Raw genomic sequence first — 19885 nt, forward strand, 5'->3', positions numbered from 1 at the left:
TTTGGAAGGTGCTTCTGAGGATCGTTGGTGAATTTCTGCTATGCATCTTGTAGATAGTACACTCTGCTGCTACGGAGCGTCAGTGATGGGGGCAGTTGATGCATATGGATGTGGTGCCAATCAAGTGGGCTGCTTTGTCCTGAATGAGTGTAGTTGGAACTGCACTCATTCAGGCAATCCATAACAATGCTGACTAGTGCCTTGTAAATGGTGGACAGGCTTTGGGGAGTCAGGAGGTGAGTTACTCGCTGCAGTATTCCTAGCCTCTGACCTGCTCTTGTAGCCACTGTGTTTATGTCATGAGTCCAGTTGAGTTTCTGGTCAGTGATAACCACCAGGATCTTGATGGTGGAAGATTCAGTGATGGTAACACCATTGAATATCAAGGAGCGGTGGTTAGATTGTCTCTTATTGGTGATAGTGATACCCTGGCATTTGTATGGCAGGAACACTACTTGCTACTTTTCAGCCCAAGCCTGGATATTGTCCAGATCTTGAAGCAATTGAGCATGACTGCTTCAGTACCTGAGGAGTTGTGAATGGTGCTGAGCATTGTGCAACCATTGGCAAACATTCCCACTTTGACCTTGTGATGGAGAGAAGGTCATTGAAGAAGTAGCTGAAGATGGTTGGGTCTAGGATACTATCCTGAGGAACTCCTGCAGAGATGTCCTGGAGCCGGGATGACTGACTACCAACAACCACAACCATCTTCCTATGTGTCAGGTATGACTCCAACCACAGGAGAGTATGCCCCTTGATAACCATTGATTCCAGATTTGTTTGGGGTCTTTGATGCCACACTTGTTGAATGCAGCCTTGATGTCAAGGGCTATCGTTCTCACTACTGGAATTCAGCACTTTTGGCCATGTTTGAACCAAGGCTGTAAGGTCAGGAGGTCGGGAGCTGAATGGCTCTGGCGAAACCCAAACTGGGTGTCACTGAGCCGGTTATTTCTGAGCAGGTGCTGCTTGATAGTACTGTTGATGACACTTTCCAACACTTTATTGATGATCGAGAGTAGACCGATGGAGCAGTAATTGGCAGGGTAGGATTTGTCCTGCTTTTTTTAATGTACAGGACATACCTGGCCAGTTTTCCACATTGTCAGGGAGATGCCAGTGTTGGAACTGTACTGGAACAGCTTGTCTAGGGGAGCGACAAGTTCTGGAGCACAGGCCTTCAGTACTACTGCCAGAATATTGTCAGAGCCCATAGCCTTAGCAGTATCTAGTGTCTCCAGCCATTTCTTTATATCATGTGGAGTGAATCAAATTTGCTGAAGACTGGAATCTGTAATACTGGGGACTACTGGAGGAGGCTGAGATGGATCATCCACATGGCACTTCTGGCTGAAGATTGCTGCGAAAGCTTCAGCCTTATCTTGCATCCTGTAAAGTTTAATCATGGTCAGAACTCAGCCCTTGCCACCATGTATCCGGCAAATAGCTGTGGAGGAAGATACAGGGAGAGGCAATCAACCACCCTTTTCCAACTGGACTGTCTTTAATTGAATTATGTCACTGCAGTACCAAAAACAAAATCCAAAATCCTATTCAGCAACAGGCCTGCACTTTATCATCCCTCATTCATTGATTATTGCATCATCCCGATGGCCATAATGCTGAAATAAAAGCCACCACAAAACAAACATTCTAAGCTAACTTTATAAAGAAAATCATTCAACATTCCGTCCAATAAATTAACCGACCACCCTTGTGAATTCTGTCCATGCCTGTCTTTCACGTTGCTTTGTTTTTCCGCATTCTCCTGTGTAGTTATACCCCAGTGGCTGCAGCATGACTTGCAGAAAACTGCTGACTTCCAATGAAGGGAACTGCTGAAGGTTTTGCGCAAAGCCCTCGACCATCTCTGGAGCCCACAAGGCCTGACTTTAGACTGTATCTCCTTGGGCATGTGTGGTGACAGCTTGGAGCGAGTGGCTGGCTGGCAGATAGGCATGAGCACTGGTGGAGTGGCAGTGATGATCGGATCAATCCTCCTGAGAGGACAACAAGGTTTTGTTCCACCGAACCACTTCCACTTCCTGTGGCGGTATCTCAGTAATTCTAGCGATGTCTTTCAGGATAGATTGTTGGACTGATGCAAAATCCTGCAAACCCCTTTTAACTGCAATGATGGCAGCAGTCTGAGCCTGCCAGCCAAATGCACATGACTTTGGTGTGAAGTTCCACAGCAGCACTCTGACACTGGGTGTCTTCTACTTGTGCTGCAACAGAAGTTGAAACATTAATGATGCGTCAGAGTTGAGTGCATGAGTGTTGCAATGGAGTTTGCTATTAGTTACATAATGGACAGGATGAGCTTCCAGGTCTTCACAAAGCAACGTGAAAGTTATTGCAAGTTCAGCGGGTCCGTGCAGACTAGATGGGTGAAATGGCCTTCATCTGTACTGTATGGATTCAATGATTCATGCCAATGCACCAAGATTTCTGTATGCAAACCACTTAACTTTTTTAACATGTCACTCCATCAAAGTCCTCACTTTTGAGTCCTCTGCAGCAAAACTTAGTAACCTCATCTTCCAGAGAGTTGGCACCTGTGCTGCCCTTTCCCCTACCCAGCCTGCTGGCTGCTCATGCCCATTGTCTTACCACACGCAGAACCCACTTCTAAGTCTCCCTCTAAACCTTAAATGCAATGTCATTATGAGATTGACTAATGGGTTTTCTTCATCATCACTCTCCCATTCATATTCTGCTTTTTTGTGTACCACTGTCTCTCTAGGTTGCAGTTACAGAGTCATAGAGTCATACAGCATGGAAACAGACACTTCAGTCCAACTCATCTATGCCGACTAGATATCTCAAACTGACCTAGTCCCATTTGCCAGTATTTGGCCCATATTCCTCTAAGCCCTTCCTGTTGTTGTACCCATCCAGATGCCTTCTAAATGTTGTAATTGCACCAGCCTCCACCACCTCCTCTGGCAGCTCATTCCATACATGCACCACCCTCTGTGTGAAAACGTTACCTCTCAGGTCCCTTCTAAATATTTCCCTTCTCACCTTAAACCAGTGCCTTCTAGTCGTGGACTCCTGTACCCTTGGAAAAAGACCTTGGCTATTCTCTCCATGTCTAAGTGGGTTTCCTCCCACAGTCCAAAGATATCCAGGTTAAATGGTTTGGCCATGGTAAATTGCCCATAATGTCCAGGGATGTGCAGGCTAGATGGATTAACCATAGGAAATGCAGTGTTTCAGGGATAGGGTAATTGGGTGAGTCTGTGTGGGATGCTCTTCAGTGTGGACTAGATGGGCTGAATGGCCTGCTTCAGCACCGTAGGGATTCTATGCCCTTCATGATTTTATAAACCTCAATAAAGTTGCAAACCTCACCCTTCAGCCTGCAAAAAAGCCACAGCCTATTCAGCCTCTCCTTATAACTCAAAACCTCCAATATCCTTGTAAATCTTTTCAGAGCACTTTCAAATTTAACAAAATCTTTCCTATAGGAGGGAGAACAGAATTGAAGACAGTATTCTAAAAGTGGCCTCATCAATGTCCTGTACAGCTGCAAGATGATGTCCTAACACATATACTCAATGCACTGACCAATGAAGGCAAGCATGCCAGACGCCTTCTTCACCACCCTGTCTACCTGCGACTTCGCTTTAAAGTCTTGGATTATCAAAAAGAGAAAGGCAGTGGTTAGAGTGGTTACAGTCCTGAGGAGATTGTTCAGCCACCGTGCCTTTACCGGTACTTTTTGCAAGAGTAGAGTAACTTGGCTACTACCCTAACCCAGCTCCTCCTCGTTTTTAGACAGATGGGGGTGATAGGGAAAGGACGAAGCATAGCAAGATGTGCACATTTTGGTTGGCTACAGCTTTAAAGGAGAGAGATTTTGCATTAGATGGATGTGAGAAGGTTTCCACACTGGCATTGGCTGAGGACACAATCATGGGCATTCTAATGAAAGTAAGCACAGTCCATCAGTCTGAACACATGTGGCACCCCTGTGCCCTCTTTATCCTGAAAGAGACAGTAGAGTATATTGACAGGTATGATACACTCTGTTTGGATGAAGCACACGTCACGGCTGAGTAGCTGGCAACATGTGTGGGCTGTGAGACTTGGTTGTTAGGCTCGCCACAATGCAAGGTGTGTGAGGGTAAAGTCATAGTTTATAAAGATTCATTAGAAGTCAGTAAATGTGGCTGGTGGGTTTATGGAAAGTAAACTGAGGATTGTGTGAAGCTAGTGCTATTGTTGATGGGATATGGTGCTTGAAGTTGGCTTCACTGACTTGTGTTACTCACGTGGCATCATTGAGCATTTTGCAAATTGCATCCAAGTCTTTTGGGACTCCAAGGCTTGCATCAACTATGATGGTAATTTGTTCCCACTGCTTTTACAGTATCTGTCGGAGGGTAGGGCTTCCTGGTGCCTTCTGAGTAGAGCAATATCTCTCCTCCTGCACCAAGGCTGCATTAGAGAAAATGAGAGCAAGTTCTTTGCTATCTTGTTGCCTTTTTGCTATCTTGTTGTCTTCTTGCATTTTTTAGATATCCAAATCACTCTTAAACTGACTTTCATTCACTTATGCATATTTAAAATCACCCCTAGGATGACCAGAGATGTCCGAGTTGCTGTAAGCGACGTGGCTGAAGAAGCTAACCAGTAGGAGGGGTAGGAGAGCAGTGGGTTTACAGCAACAGAGAAAATCGTGGCACCACATGTCTGACTAAGACCACACATGAGATACGAATAGCATGAGCAACTTATTCTGACTTCCAGTAAATAAAGCCACAAGAGAGCTACTTGTTTATGTGAAGCACTGAGTACAGTAACACCTGAAAATATCTCACAATAGGAACTGAACAGCTCAAATAGTAAAATAAAGCAGCAGCGAATCTTAACCAAACAATCTTAGTTACCTCCAGAAAAAGCAATCAACATGTCTTTTATCCAGGATATGGTTATTTGGAGCTGTTCCCCAAAGGAAAAGTAGTTGAACATTCCTGCTGACATAAAGCAGTACATCTTATGATATATTGTATGAAATATTACAGGAAAGCAGCTTGCATTGTTAGAAATTTAACACACTTGTACTGATAGAACAAATAAGGATAGAAAAAATTAGCTTCACTGTACTTGTTAGGAGATGCTACATGTGCAGTATGTTCACAGGTATTGAAATAAAAACACATAGAATGGAGAAAGTCAACAGGTCTGACAGCATTCGTGCAGAGAAACTTAATGTTTCGAGTGTCTTCTTTAGAACTGAAAAGAAGTAGAAATGTGTTGAATTTTATAATGCTGTCAAAGAAGAGGGAGGATCAGATAGGGCAAAAGATAGATCAAGATAGGTTAAAAGGCAGGAGAGATTAAAGGTAAAAGGTGACATGGATAAAAGGCAATGGGAGTGGTAATGGTACAGTGTAAGTGTTAATAGAGGAATAGAAGGCAGATCTGTCTGGATTCCACAAAGATATTAAAGCAAAGTCAACGGATACTGGCAAAACAAGTACTGTATAAGGGCAGACTTTGGTTTGGACTCAGTGTTAAGTTAAGAATTCTAATATAGAACGCCTAATCAGAAGGTGAAGTACAGCTCTTCAAGCTTGCATTGGGCCAAGACAGAAATGTGTGTGTGAGAGCAAGGTAGTGAATTAAAATGGCAATTCGCCAAAAAGTCGGGATCTGCCTTGACAACTGAGTGGAGGTGTTCTGTTCGCTAATGTGACCTGGGTTCACATTCCACCTGTGCAACAAGTGTGTAATAACGTCTCTGAACAGATTGATTAGAAAATATCCAGAGAGAGGAAACAGTTTCTGGAGAGTGAGAGAGATAGTAGGAACTGCAGATGCTAGAGAATCCGAGACAACAAGGTGCAGGGCTGGATGAACACAGCAGGTCTGCTCCTATGATGCTGCTCGGCCTGCTGTGTTCATCCAGCCCTGCACCTAGTTTCTGGAGAGTAGTCTTTTGAGCCCAGAGCGGTAGTATTTCAGTTTTGAATTGTGTGGTACCTAGATTCTCACTGGAAATGTTATTACTAAACTGAAAGTATACACAACAAGACAAATAACACTGGCATCATATTCTTAATCATTCTAATCATGTCATGATGCACAATATACAATGTTTTTCAGAAAGGGGAACTGTTTATGTAACAATTACTGGAAGTTGCATCAGAACCTCAAGCTTATACATGATTTTACATGCTGACTGCATGAGAAATGCATGATGTCCTGATACGGTATTTCAGGAACCAATGAGTGGCTGTGCAATTTGCATTTTTGGAATCTATCATGCCGAATTTTGCTTAATTTTCAAGTTTAAGTTTCATATTACAGTAAATTCCCTTGGATCCTTTAATTGTCTTCATTAACAGTGTAAACTCTCCTACCACTTCACCTCTTCCGTTTTTTTAAACACTTCTCTTAAAACCTATCTCCTTGACCAATCATTTAGAATCTCATTCATTTTTTGATTACATCTTCATGAAAGATAGAATGTTTTTAAAGGTAAAGTATTATATATAGTATATACATGTATGATATATATGCATGTGGTTCTTATCTTGCACTAAGCACAGGGAAAATCTCCAAATTTTCCAAATGGACAGTCTGTCCAAGTTGTTACTGATGTTATATAGTAACTGGAGGGTGCAGACTGGATCATTATGCATTACAGAAATGTAGATTGCATACAATTTGGAGCAGTGGTTGTATTGATGCACAATCCTTGATCTGAGGGTAGGGGAATCCAAAACTAGATAGGTTTAAGGTGAAAGAGGAAACATTTAAAAGGGACCTGAGGGGCAACTTTGTCACGCAGAGCGTGGTGCTGAACAGCCAGCTTCCATGCTGTATGATTCAATGACTATGATTGCTGGCAACATATCCATAATACAGCTGGAGCAGCTGCATGGAAAGTATATCACAAATCTCATCCTTTGAAATAACACTTGAATAAAATAAGACTAAAACAGTGATCACTGATTTTCAAAGTTTATTTTGCATTGCTCATTATTCCAATTTCCTGATGCATCTGTGGTCTTTAAAGTCCAGAATTTGGAACGTGCCACTGTCAAATGTAAGCCAAAACAACTTTAGATCAGTAAACGTTCAGTGAAAATTATGCCAGAGAAGGGATGCACTTACAAACTAATTGTGGTTTTTAGGCATTTTGTAGCTTAATAGACGGTCTCAAAGAAGATGGTTTTGAAGTATTTTTCAGACTGGTGCAAGGTCTTGCTTGATTATAATTAGCACATTCTGCTCAATCTCAGACTCAATGATGAATATCAGTATGTCCATATTTAAAAGCCAAGACCATCACTAGAAATAGCTAAGTTAAGCTTGAAAGTGAAACTTGGTATCATTTACTTTGTAGTTACGCTTGTTCCCACTGTGGTAATTTCTGTCTACGATAGCCACGTACAAATTTCATTGCAGTTTCATGAGATCACGCAATGAGCTGTGAATTTTGCTGAGTTATTAATGTAATTAAATATATGTAATTTTGTGTAGAGCTCCTTCCAACTCTTAAGTGGCAGGCAGGCATCATTTATCTGAGTTGCTCCACACTGGGTTGTTCTGTGTTGAAGAATTAGAGAAACAAGAAAGAAACACTTGGTTTTCCTTACCTGAAAGTTCCCCAAAGTACTTTACAGCCAGTGAAGTACTTCTGAAGTGCCCTCACTGTTGTAATGTAGGAAATGCAACAGCCAATTTGCACCCAGTTTCCACAAAGCAAGATGATTGTGACTTAAGTTTTTTTTAACATTGATTGAGGGATGAATATTGGACAGGCCACTGGGGATATCTGCCCTGCTGTTCTTTAAAATAGTTCACTGGGATCTTTTATATGTCTTCGAGTGTATCAAGGCCTTGATTTAACATTTCAGCCACAGCATGACACTTTTGACATTGCGCCTTTTCCTCAGTACCAAACTGTAGCCAGGATTTTGTGGTCAAGTGGATACAATGTAGTTATTTAGACTCAGTTTCTCTGGTCCCATGCAGAACAATGCAAGCAAAACTCCACTATCAACCCCAATCCATTGTAGTGAGGGAGCAAAGGAAGTTGGGCAGCACGGTGGCTTGGTGGTTAGCAGTGCTGCCTCACAGCACCAGGGACTCCGGTTCGATTCCAGTCTTGGCTGACTGTCTGTGGGGAGTTTGCACATTCTGCATGGGTTTCCTCCCACAGACCAAAGACATACAGGGTATTTGGATTGGCCATGCCCATAATGTCCAGGAATGATTAGCCATGATAAATGCAGGGTTACAGGGATTGGGTGGTATGCTCTTTGGAGAGGCAGTGAAGACTCGAAAGGCTGAATTGCCTGCTTCCACACTGTTGGAAATCTATGATTCTAGTGTCTTCCAGGAAAAAGTGACGTCCTGCTCTTGAAGGACCTCCTTCATTCTATTTGCCAGATTTTCTGTGTCCAGCCTGTCTTTTTTCGTTTGGCGGTGTCTATTCTACTGTCACTTTGGCAGTTTGCATTTCTTGGAAATGAAGTACGGGAATTGCAAGTCTCCAGTCATCTTTTCATCCTGTACCCTAAATCACCTAAGTCTTCAAGTGCGTGTGAAGTTGTCTTGGGTTCTGTAAGCAGTAAAACCTGTAAGTCTGTCACCTTGGGCACCAGTGAGATACATGGAACAGGGCAAGGATGAATCAGCAATGAGATTGCAATGCTTCTGTATTCTGTACAAGAAGAAGAGCACATTCATGAATTTTGCCTCATATTCAGTAGATGCTGATCACAGTGTAATACTTAAGAATAAGAGGGGACTGGTGAGTATGGTGAGTTAGATATTGATTTTTCACTTTCACATCTGATTGAGGTGTTGCAAATCTCTTACCTGTTCAGTATAACAGAGTTTCAGTTTCAATTCTGTCTCTCAAACATTTTGTGGACCTCGATACACACCACTGGATTGCTTCCTGTTTGTTTCTATTTTGTTCATCTCACTCAAATAAGTGATAAAGTGGTTAGAATAAAACTGAAAGTGCTGGAAATGTGCAGCAAATCAGTCAGAGAAAGTTTGAAAAAAGCTACGGTATAAAGAGATTTGCATGTGTCCCATAGTTGCTTGACCTTGTAGAACCTACCATCCTAAAGACAGAAAAGAGTATTTTCTCAGCTTTTCTAATTGTCCTGTTCCCTCATTCTATTTCATTTTTATACCAGCTGACACTTCAAAAAAGGTTTTCTCCCAGACAGTTAAGGAGCAAGCAACTTTTGAATTCAAACAAATCACTCTTCCCTTCATTTTCTTCAGATTTTATTTTTCCTTCTAACTATTGTCATTTTCTTCTTTCTTTTTTGCCTTTCTGCCCTATTAAAATGGTACTGTGTGTTCCCTAGAAGAGGTACACATTCAAACGCTAACCTGCCTTTTCTCATATAAAGGCTGCCCTGGATATTTTCAACAACAATCTTTATTAATATTGTTTTTAAGAGGGAATGAGAAGAACTTTCATAGGTACTTCAGTGTCTTGTAGACAGGTATTGATAAGAAAATACCATGCTAAAAAAAATAGTAAGAAGGATGACTAAAATCTTGATTAGGAGTGAGTTTTAGAGATGATCTTAAAGGGGGAGCATGTAGTGGAGATATTTAGGGAGGCCTCACTAAAGTTTGGTGCTGAAACAAATGGAAGCACAGTTACTAAAAATGAGGCTGAAAAGAAGGGGAAAATTTACAAGAACCCTTAGTTGTTTTTGATGTTTATACAGGATACATAATATTACAAATGAAAAAGTGCATATGGGGAAAGATTGAATAGACGTTTTTCTCTTGGGATTGGAATAAGGTTGAGTAGAAGTTTTTCTCTTAGGTTTGGAACAAAGTGCGTTGTTGAGGCGATGTAGAATTCACTTTGATATACTTTTACATTATACTTGCTATATTTCGTTGACTGCACTTTGATTATACTTCAATCAGAATTATACCTCTCGCCTTAGTACTGTAATATTAAAAGAAGGATATTAGTGTCATTATAAAATCATTATGTGGATGTGACATTATTTTCATTTAGTCTCCTGAATTCCAGTTGCAAGGAAACATTGGAAAATTATTTTTTTCCTTATGTGCCCCAGTTTTCAATAAAGTGTATTCCATGGTCATGCAATAAATGCTGAATTGTTAAATTGCTTATTTTGCATTCAAATGCAAGCATCCATGACATATCTAGTGACTGAGGAGTGAAAGTTCAGGAACATAGTGGAGATTTTTATAGATCCATAAAAGCTTGGAATACTGTCGAAATGATGTTTATGCTGCCCCTGAATGCATGAAATAGCACTAAAATCCCTCGCTTCATTAAACAGAAGATTTACAAACATAAAGTTTAAAAATTAGAAAAAGAAAAAATGCTAATTGAGTGGATTAACATAGTTAATAGTAAACTGCAGTCAAAGCAAATAATCCATTTGTAAAATGTCGACAAATGCCATTAAATAAAAAGTGATGATCCTTTAAAATAATTTTTTTGATGAAGTAATGGAGAGGGTTGATAAGGGTGCTAAGGTTAATGTGTATACTGTATATGGACTTTTAAAATGGATTTGACAAAGTGCCCAAAATTGACTTGTTGGCAGTATTAATGCCCATGAATTAAAGCAGAGTTGAGCAATCAGTTGAGCTGGCAAACCACTTAAGTTTTGACCTGTTGAAGGCTGCACACCTCAATTAACTTTCATTAACAGATACCATTAAAATCTGTTATGGCTTTTATTGTATAAAGAACCTTTAATGCCTTTTATAAACTGTTCAGAGATGTTATGAAACACCTGTGGAACAGGTGGGTTTGAATCCAGGCCCCTGGCCTTTAGATATGAACACTACTGCTGTGCCACAAGAGCCTTCTTCTAATCTTAATAAAAATAACAAACTCACTAAAATGCTAACAAACATAATCCATGTTTACCTAAATCTTCTCTAAGCTATTGATATTATTATGCCACAATTAACATTGTTTTCTTAACAACTTCTGTAAAAGTTTGTGAAAGAAAGATTCAAGTAGTTAGAAACTTTCTGTAGGTATAAATTGACCAATTGGAGATAAGAAGTGGGGGATGTGATAGCTTAGTAGTATTATTGATCGACTATTAATCTAGCAACTCATGTAATGTGTTGGGTCCCAGTTTCATATCTGCCATCGCGATTTGAATTCAATAAAAATCAGCAATTAAGAGTCTAATGATGACCAGGAAACTATTGTCCATTGTCAGAAAAAAAACCTATCTGGTTCGCTAATGTCTTTTAGGGAAGTAAACTGCTGTCCTTATGTGATCTGTTCTGTGTGACTCCAGACCATAGGAGTGTGGTTGACTCTTAACTGTCCTCAGGGCAGTTAGGGATGAGTAATAAATGCTGGCCTAGCCAGTAATGCCTACATCCTGTAATGACTGTTATGCTAGGTGCTGCACTTTGGGAGATCAGATGTTTAGGAAAAGTATACAGTTAATGGCAGAACTCAGAAAAGCATTGATGTACAGAGAGATCTTGGGGTTCAAGTCCGTAGCTCCCTGAAAGTGGCCACACAAGTAGATAGGGTGGTAAAGAAGGCATATGGCATGCTTGCCTTTATTGAGTACAAGAGTTAGGATGTCATGTTGCAGCTTTATAAGATTTTGGTTAGGCCACACTTAGAGTATTGCATTCAGTTCTGGTTGCCACATTACAGGAGGGATGTAGAGCTTTGGAGAGGGTGCAATTGAGATTTCCCAGGAAGCTGCCTTGATTAGAGGGCATGAGCTATAAGGAGAGGTTGTTTTCTCTGGAGCACTGCAGGCTGAGCAGAGACTTGATAGAAATGTATAAAATGATGAGATGCATAGATAGCGTTGACAGTCAAAATCTTTTTCCCAGAGTTGAAATGATTAATATTAGGGAGCATGCATTTAAGGTGAGAGGGGGAAAGTTCAAAGGAGATGTCGGGGGGGCAAGTTTTTTACACAGGGGGTGGTAGAAGTGTGGAACACAATGCAGGAAGGTACGACAAGGGTGTTTAAGAGACTTTTAGATAAGCACATGAATATGTAAGGAATGGAGGGATATGAACCAAGGGCAGGCAGAAGGGATTAGTTTAATTTGGCATCATGTTCGGCACAACATTGTGGGCCAAAGGGCCCACTCCTGTGCTGTACAATTCTATGGTCTATGTTCTAACATTTCAGCCTGGCTGAGGAATCCTGGCTGGCAAATTGGGAGGAGCTGGAGGCCAAAGTCTTAGCTCATGTAGTTCATTGAACAGGACTGCTCTGAGTGTTGTCTTACAGGAGTCGAGTCTGATCGTAAACCAACTGGTGACCTCCATGTTGTGGTACTGGCTGATCCCTTTGACCCCTCCTCCTGGTTTTGTCACAAGAATCCGGAAGATGTTGGTTCATTTCTTCTGGGACAAATAGATGTTCTGGGTCATGGCACAGCTTCTGATTCTCCCTATTGAGGAGGGTGGTCAGTCGCTAGTGTGCCTTTACTTTCCATCTTCAGACCCTGCAGCTGTACCTTTATGTCCAACCTCCTCCCAGATGGTATGCCCTGGTGGGTGACATATTTCTTTTGCTGAGTTCATGGCCCTCAATTAAAACATGCAGCTCCAATTTATAGACCGTGATCTTCAGATCTCCCGCAGGACGCTGCCTACATTTTAACAAGACCTGATCAATGTCTGGAATGTGGTCAACTCGCTTTGGGTCTTGCTGCCATCAGGAAGTAGCAGCTATTGTCTGGGAACCACCGGTCAAAATTCACTATCGTGGGCTCGAGTGTTGGTGGAGGGGAGGGCCGTAGCTGCGGGCCTGACCAGAGTCAGGGATGTTGCTGCAGGAATTGGCAAGCAAGGTGGCAGTGGATGATTAACTGGCGGCCGATGCCATTCGTTGCCTGAAAATGGCAGCGTTCGGACTCCATGTCATGCACCAGTTGGAGGATGCTGAGGTGTGCAGTGGAATCCTGTCTGCACGTATCCCTGCTTGGATAGAATTTCGCATTGGCCCCAAGGTACTGAACCTCCCCCAGGAGACCACAGCCACAACCTGAGCCACCTTTTGGGTATATGTAGTGTGCCTTTCCACCTGGCAAAGAGATGTTTCTTGTACAGGCTGCTACTGCACGCCATCCACCTGGGCTCCTTTTTCCACCGTCCGGACGTGTCTTGGTATTTTCATTACTGCTGGGCGGCAGGGAACCCCGGTGGAAGGCTTTCTACGTGGGAGTCCTCCTCCTTTCCCTCAGGGACCTGAAGCGGAGGATGTTGTATGCAGCAGCCCCTTATAACCGCAAGTTGATGCAGTTCACAGATTCTCAGCTCGGCTGTTTATTTTGCGGCATTGTGAAGTCTGTGAACAATGTGTACATTGGGTGATTACACACCCTTTTTAGCTATTTGAGAAATCTTTTGTTATGTTTTTGGTTGCACTTCAGCCCTACGCTCCTGACCTTCAGGCATCTGGTGTGGAGGGGTGTGGGCACACCAGAGGAGTTCCTTGTGGGTCAACCCCAGGCCTGGCTAGGCTGGCTATAGACAGGTCTAGGCACTGGGCTGTGAAGGAGGTCATCTCTCATGACTGTCTGGGGCCCCTCTTCTCTGTTTATGTTTGAGCTTGGGTGTCATTGGAGAGGGTACACTGTGGTGTCCATCAATGTTCTCAATGCCTTTAGAGAGAGCTGGCCACCATGGGGGATACAGTGCTTTATCCCTCCCCCAACCCCAACTCCATTTTCTTTTCATCCCTTTCCTTTTGGGTACAGAAAAAAATTACAAGGCTATTGCTGGGACTGGAGGGTTTGAGTTACAAGCAGAGGCTGGATAGGCTGGGATTTTTATTCCTGGAGCATTGGAGGCTGAGGGGTGACCTTACAGAAGTTTATAAAATCATGAGGGGCATGGATAGGGTGAATAGCCATAGTCTTTTTCCAAGGATAGCAGAGTCCAAAACTGGAGGGCATTGGTTATAGTTGAGAGGGGAAAGATTTAAAAGGGACCTGAGGGGCAAATTTTTCACACAGAGGGTGGTGTGTATATTCAATGAGCTGCCAACATTTAAAAGACTTTTAGACAGGTACATGAATCGGAGGGGTTTAGAGGGATATGGGCCAAAAGCAGGCAAATGGGACTAGTTCGGTTTAGCAAACTGAATCGCCATGGACGAGTTGGACCAAAGGGTCAGTTTCTGAGCTGTTTGACTCTATGACCCTCCCTCCCCCCCACTCACTTTTGATGCTTTGCGTTGCCCATAATGGGCTTTGCACATAAATTTCTAATTGCCTACATGAGTGATTGCTGATGGTGGTTAATAGTTTAAAACAAAAAAACGGTCATGGTGATTTGGTGGGAAAGTTGTTTGCTGTGTGAGTTAACACTTCTGCGTATATAAAACAAAAGCAGACCCATGGGTAGAACTCTTGTGGCACAGTGGTATTGCTCCTGCGACTAAGCCAAGAGATCTGGGTTCAAGTTCCACCTGTTCCAGAGATGTGTACTAACAACTCTAAACAGATTGATTAGAAAATCTCACTATAAAGCAAACACAGTGAGCTTTTGTGGTGATTTCCTGGTGGTGGTTAATAGTTTAAAAACAACAAAAAAATTCACAGTGATTTGTGATTGAAAAAAAAATGTTCAGTTTTATGTAAGAGCACTTCTGCATAGGAACAAAAGAAATATGAAAAAACCAGAGGATTCTTGGGGGATGGTGGTAGTGTTCCTACCTTTTTTTAATTCGTTCATGGGATGAGGGAGTCGCTGTCGAGGCAGCATTTATTGCCCATCCCTAATTGCCCAGAGGGTAGTTAAAAGTCAACTATAATGCTGTGGGTCTGGAGTCACATGTAGGCCAGACCAGTTAAGGATGGCAGTTTCCCTCCCTAAAGGACATTAGTGAATTAGATGGATTTTTCCAACAATTGACAATGGATTTACGGTCATCGTTAGACTGTTAATTCTGTTATTTATTGAATTCAAATCCCATTATCTGCTGTGGTGGGATTTGGAACCGGGTCCCCAGAACGTTATCTCTGGATTAATAGTCCAGCGATAACACCACTAGGTCATCACCTCCCCATCCACCTCTGAACCAGGAGGCCTGGGTTCAAGTCCTACCTGTACCAGAGGTGTGTAAAAATAGCCCTGAACATATCACCATAAAGCAAACACTTCTGTGGTGCAGTAGTACTGTTCCTACCTATGGGCCAGGTGACCTGGGTTCAAATCCTACCTACTCCCAATATACCTTATAATCCATCAGGATAGGTTGATTATAAATATGTATAAAGCAGACCCAGGTGAGACTGTCTTGTTTTAGTTCCAAAGCAGAACAATCCTTATGACAGACCTGTTGAATTTCATTATGAAAAATACCTGTTTGCATATAAATGTTGATCGAAATAGCACAAGAACCTTCTGGATATGAGTTTGAACTTTGGAATGTTCTTTTCCTTGGCAGAGACAGAGAACCTAGGGGCAGTACTGATTTTTCTTTGGCAGACAAGTGTTTATATTTGGATGTATGTTTACATACAAACTGCAAACACCAATTGTTTCGTTAAATGTTTCTACACTTCCTTTACAAAGTAAACATAGCTTTTCTATCCATATCAGTAAAAAAAATCAGAAGTCCATTCATTGTTGAATATTCAGCTTTCAGTGTCTGCCTTTCTTTTTGGTGAGCTTGTTCCAAATTTGGTTTAGGTTTTGAAGATGATGTAAATGACACAATTCAAGTGGAACTATAAACTGCAATCTCAATGCCTCAGTCTTTTCCAACAGGCTTAAATTCAGCCTGTTTGGTGATGTAGCCATGTTTCCAAGACTGTGTACTATTGGATTTCATTTTTTTTCCAGGGTGGTTTATAGTGTCTTATAAATATCAGATTTATTTTTGTTAGTAATGGCTTGTTCCATACCTTTTCAGAAATCAGTATTAAATTCCATGGAACTTAGATTAAATACTTTTCTTGTTTTTATTCAAAATAAAGTGCATCAAATTATATATTGTCATTGGGTCCTGCTTGTCACTAATAAGCAATCAGTCATTGCATTTGATCTAATTTCCACATTCCTGCTCTATTGCTTCCTTGCTCAGCACTAGGTTGAACTCTGTTAACATATTCTGTGGTTCCTAGAATTGAAGTGCGGTGGAAAATGTCTGCAATTCACAGGCTTGAACGGCTAAGATTTCTTATATATCTCCAGTAATGTTGGCGAAGCATGGCAGAAGCTAACATAAAGAGTGGGACTGTGGGAAATTTTGCACTTTATAGATAGCAAATTCATTCTTATTGGTATTTCTAGTTAAAAAAATTTCTATAGCTGACAACTCAGCACCAATTCACTTTGAATATTTATTTGTAATTTTATGTTATGCTGCCCAATTTTACAGTAGTTTAACAAGACAATCTTTGTTGAGTATTTATTTATAAATCTTTGGACCACAGAGGCTGTAAAGTTCAACTGATAGTATTTCTGGTTTTGGTGCTAGGGATGTCTGACGTTGATGTAAATAACTGGGGGGATGGTGTTTTTTGGGGGGTGGGAGATGTATATGCTTCCAGGGTGACCCAATGTCAGAAACGGTGATAGAACAGGTTTGTGATGCACATTCCAGAATTATGCAGAGTAGACAGATGGTAGGTTCAATCAGTGTCTAATCCTGAATTGAAGCACAATTTATCATCTTTTACCTCGTAGTATCTGTTAACATGTTATTTGAAATCCAGACTGTAGAACCTGATTGCTTCAGCAGCTTTCAGGCGACTATTTAACTCAGCCGTGGCATTTGCATCACTTTTCCAGATTTCCTGATGAGTGACAGAGTATTCCTTGCATGTAAGAGATAGTCATTTTGGTTTGCAGATGCAACCGAACTCCTGATGTGCAAGATCTGGGCACTGACTTTCTATAAGAATCAGTCTAACCATTTGCTTGTGATGTTCAACCATATTAGCATGATTGAAACCCCCAGCCTTAACATCCTGGATCACAACTGACTAGAAATTGGACTAGCCACAAAGATATCATGACTTTAAGAACTGATTGGAAGCTTAAAGAGTCCATGGATAGAATAAGAAAAACAGAGTAAATTAGTCTAAGTAATTGTATACACAAAACTCTGTTTGGACCTTTTTGTTTTCCAGATACTTGAACAATTTGGACATGCCCATATATTTGGGATCAGGGCAATGTAATTACATAAATCTTTAAAAACAGGATTAAAGGTGGAAAAAAAACAAATGTGATTTTATAAAATTGAAGAAGTAAATTAAGAACCAAGAGCATGATGATTCATCTGCGCATTGGTGAAGCTTCATTGAAGCGTTGTGTGCATTTTTGGGCACTGCATTTTGAAAGGATTTTGGAGCCTTTGAATTGATTTAAACATGGATTCACCGGAATGTTACCAGACGTAGGAGAATTTGGATAACATCAGAAGTTTGGAAAGCAAGTGATTATATTTGCTGGAACAGAAGAGACTGAAAGGAAATGCTGAAAAGGTTCAAGAGAATAAATAGCGAAAGATTATACCACTGTTTATGGAATTGTTAACAAAGCAGTCATAAACTTAGGATTGATACTACGAGGATAAAGGGAGGGGTTTAGAAGAAATGCTTATTTCATAGACGCTTCTATCAATTACACTTTGTGGTTATTGAAACCAAGTCAGTCATAGTATTTAAGGGAGAATTAGTTTAAAGGAGAAGAGTAATTGGTAATAATACAGATAGCTATGATGTTGATAAAGCTAAAAAGCATTCTGTGCTGAAATTTTGCTTGTACTTAACTTTGCAAATTTTGACATTGTTACAGGAAAGACAACAGTGAATGGAGAAGAAGTTTGGACAATACTAGAAAGCACATTAATCCCGATTTATAAGAACATGGGACTTTTCCGTATGAAGGCGTCCTTCACAATTGTATTCATCAGTGGATTTCTTTATTTCAACATTGACTTCAATACAGCTCATGCTGGTGCATATTCAGGAAAGCCAAACTTCATCATAATACTGGCTGATGACATTGGATGGGGTGATCTTGGTGCAAACTGGCCATTGACTAAGGAGACTCCAAATTTGGATAAGATGGCTAAAGAGGGCATGAGGTATAAGAGTGTTAATACCATTCACAAAGAAATCTCTAAACATTTAGCCTCCATTTTTCTACATTCCTTTTTAATTTTTAAACTGATTTTCAACTCTACCTTTTTAAATCTCTAATTTCTATCTTAATTTAGTAAGGAGAGCTTTTCACTCAGTTGTTCTTCCACAACTCAAAAGTTTGAGTCTATAAGTGTGAGGCTGGGAAAACACAGCAGGTCAGACAGCATCCGAGGAGCAGGTAAGTCAGTATTTCAGTCCGAAACCCTTCATCAGTCCTTACCAGTTGACTTACCTGCTTCTTGGATGCTGTCTGACCTGCTGTGCTTTTCCAGCCTCACACCTACAGACTCTGGCTTCCAGCATCTGCAGTCCTTATTGTCTCCAAGTCACTCAAGTGTTTGATATGTTTTATATTTCTGTTAGTATAATCGCAGCAATAGTGTAAGAAAGTCCTGTTTGCGGATATTTGGTATAGATAATGTCCTAGCTGGAGTGGTCTGAGTATTGGAGAATCGTGGATCCCTTAAGTCTATTTTATGTTGGAAATTAATGCTGGTTTAGGTCTGTTAATGTGAATTTCAGTGCATGGTTTTGTGCATGTTGTTGAAGTGTTCATGTTAATAAACTCCCATTGACAGCTCCAAGTATTCTCTGAGACCATGCTTAGGTAGAATGTAAATATCTCTTAATCTGCTTTATAAACTTAACTCCAAAAAAGAAATAGCCTTTGTGTAATAATGTGTTGATAATGATTTTCAATAAAGATGGTGTTAAAGTGTTTGAGAGATTTCCCTTTGCATTGCAATGATCTCCCTTTGCAAAAAAAAATACAGTTACCTAAATGTTGACAAAAAAGCTGTACATTGAGCAAAGAGGAAAGTGACGACAAGGTATCAGCAGCAGCGGATTTGAATTAACAACTGAGCCTTGAATTATTGTCTGCCCTTCAGAGATCATTCAACTTGTTACTATACTATGTGGCTGTTTTCGGGGTAATACCACTTCCTTTCAAACATCCTGCACCATCGTCTTACGGGGGCCTCTACTCTCAATGTAGACTAGTTGAACACTTTTGGCCTTGACCACTCCTTTGTGGATGTGCTTGAGTTTCATGAACTGTGATTAGCTGTTTCTATTCCCTGCTGATACACCTGATCTTTGAAATATACTACTACTTGTGCTGTTTTCCTTTTTAACTTTAGTGTCCCCCTTTAATGCCTGCAATACTCTAAAGGCTGAGTTAGCACTTCATCTCTTTCAATGATGTTATTCCTCCTAGAGGCAGGACCCTATGAGTTGTGTTCCAAACATATCCTGTTCTGAGAACCCCAGGACGAAAAGGTTATGTTGTAGTACTGGATTCTTGTGAGTCTCTGGCAATTCTGCCACATCACTAACATATCAATTGAAGAAAATTGAAACAAATTCTGTTGCTGTCAGATCTTGTCTTTGTGTGAATCATTTTGTCTGCATGTCTTTCCCTGCAACCACAAATATACTATTGCATTCATAAACTCTATAGTAATAATGACTGTTTTGACATCTGGTTCTGATATCCTCAATGAAGTAGGGAAGGAAGATGGGATGAAGCATCCATTCTGTCACAGCAAGGAAAGCATGGATAACAATGGCTCACCAGAACTGCTAGTTTTGAGGTTGAAAAATTGCAGGAATGGAAGGATTACATAGGAAAATCCCTGTACCCGCGTACCTTTAAATTTTTACTGTTGCCTGGAGCACCACTAAGAATTTGAGGGGCTGCAGTAAAGTACTGTACCAAGGACGAGTGCACAAA

At 41.0% G+C, this 19885-nt stretch overlaps 1 protein-coding gene across 1 annotated transcript in view; it reads left to right on the top strand.

Annotated features, from left to right (window-relative positions):
• The window catches only part of LOC125481113, a 28087-nt gene extending 9277 nt beyond the window's left edge, over positions 1-18810 (top strand). Inside the window, exon 2 of the mRNA XM_048592264.1 lies at positions 17801-18810. Coding sequence (XP_048448221.1) covers positions 17801-18207 — 407 coding nt within the window. The 3' untranslated portion in view covers positions 18208-18810. The remainder of the gene's footprint in view (positions 1-17800) is intronic.
• The last annotated feature ends 1075 nt before the right edge of the window (positions 18811-19885 follow it).

Source organism: Rhincodon typus, unplaced genomic scaffold, assembly GCF_021869965.1.
Source record: "Rhincodon typus isolate 14 unplaced genomic scaffold, sRhiTyp1.1 hic_rhity00000909, whole genome shotgun sequence".
NCBI classification, from domain to species: domain Eukaryota; kingdom Metazoa; phylum Chordata; class Chondrichthyes; order Orectolobiformes; family Rhincodontidae; genus Rhincodon; species Rhincodon typus.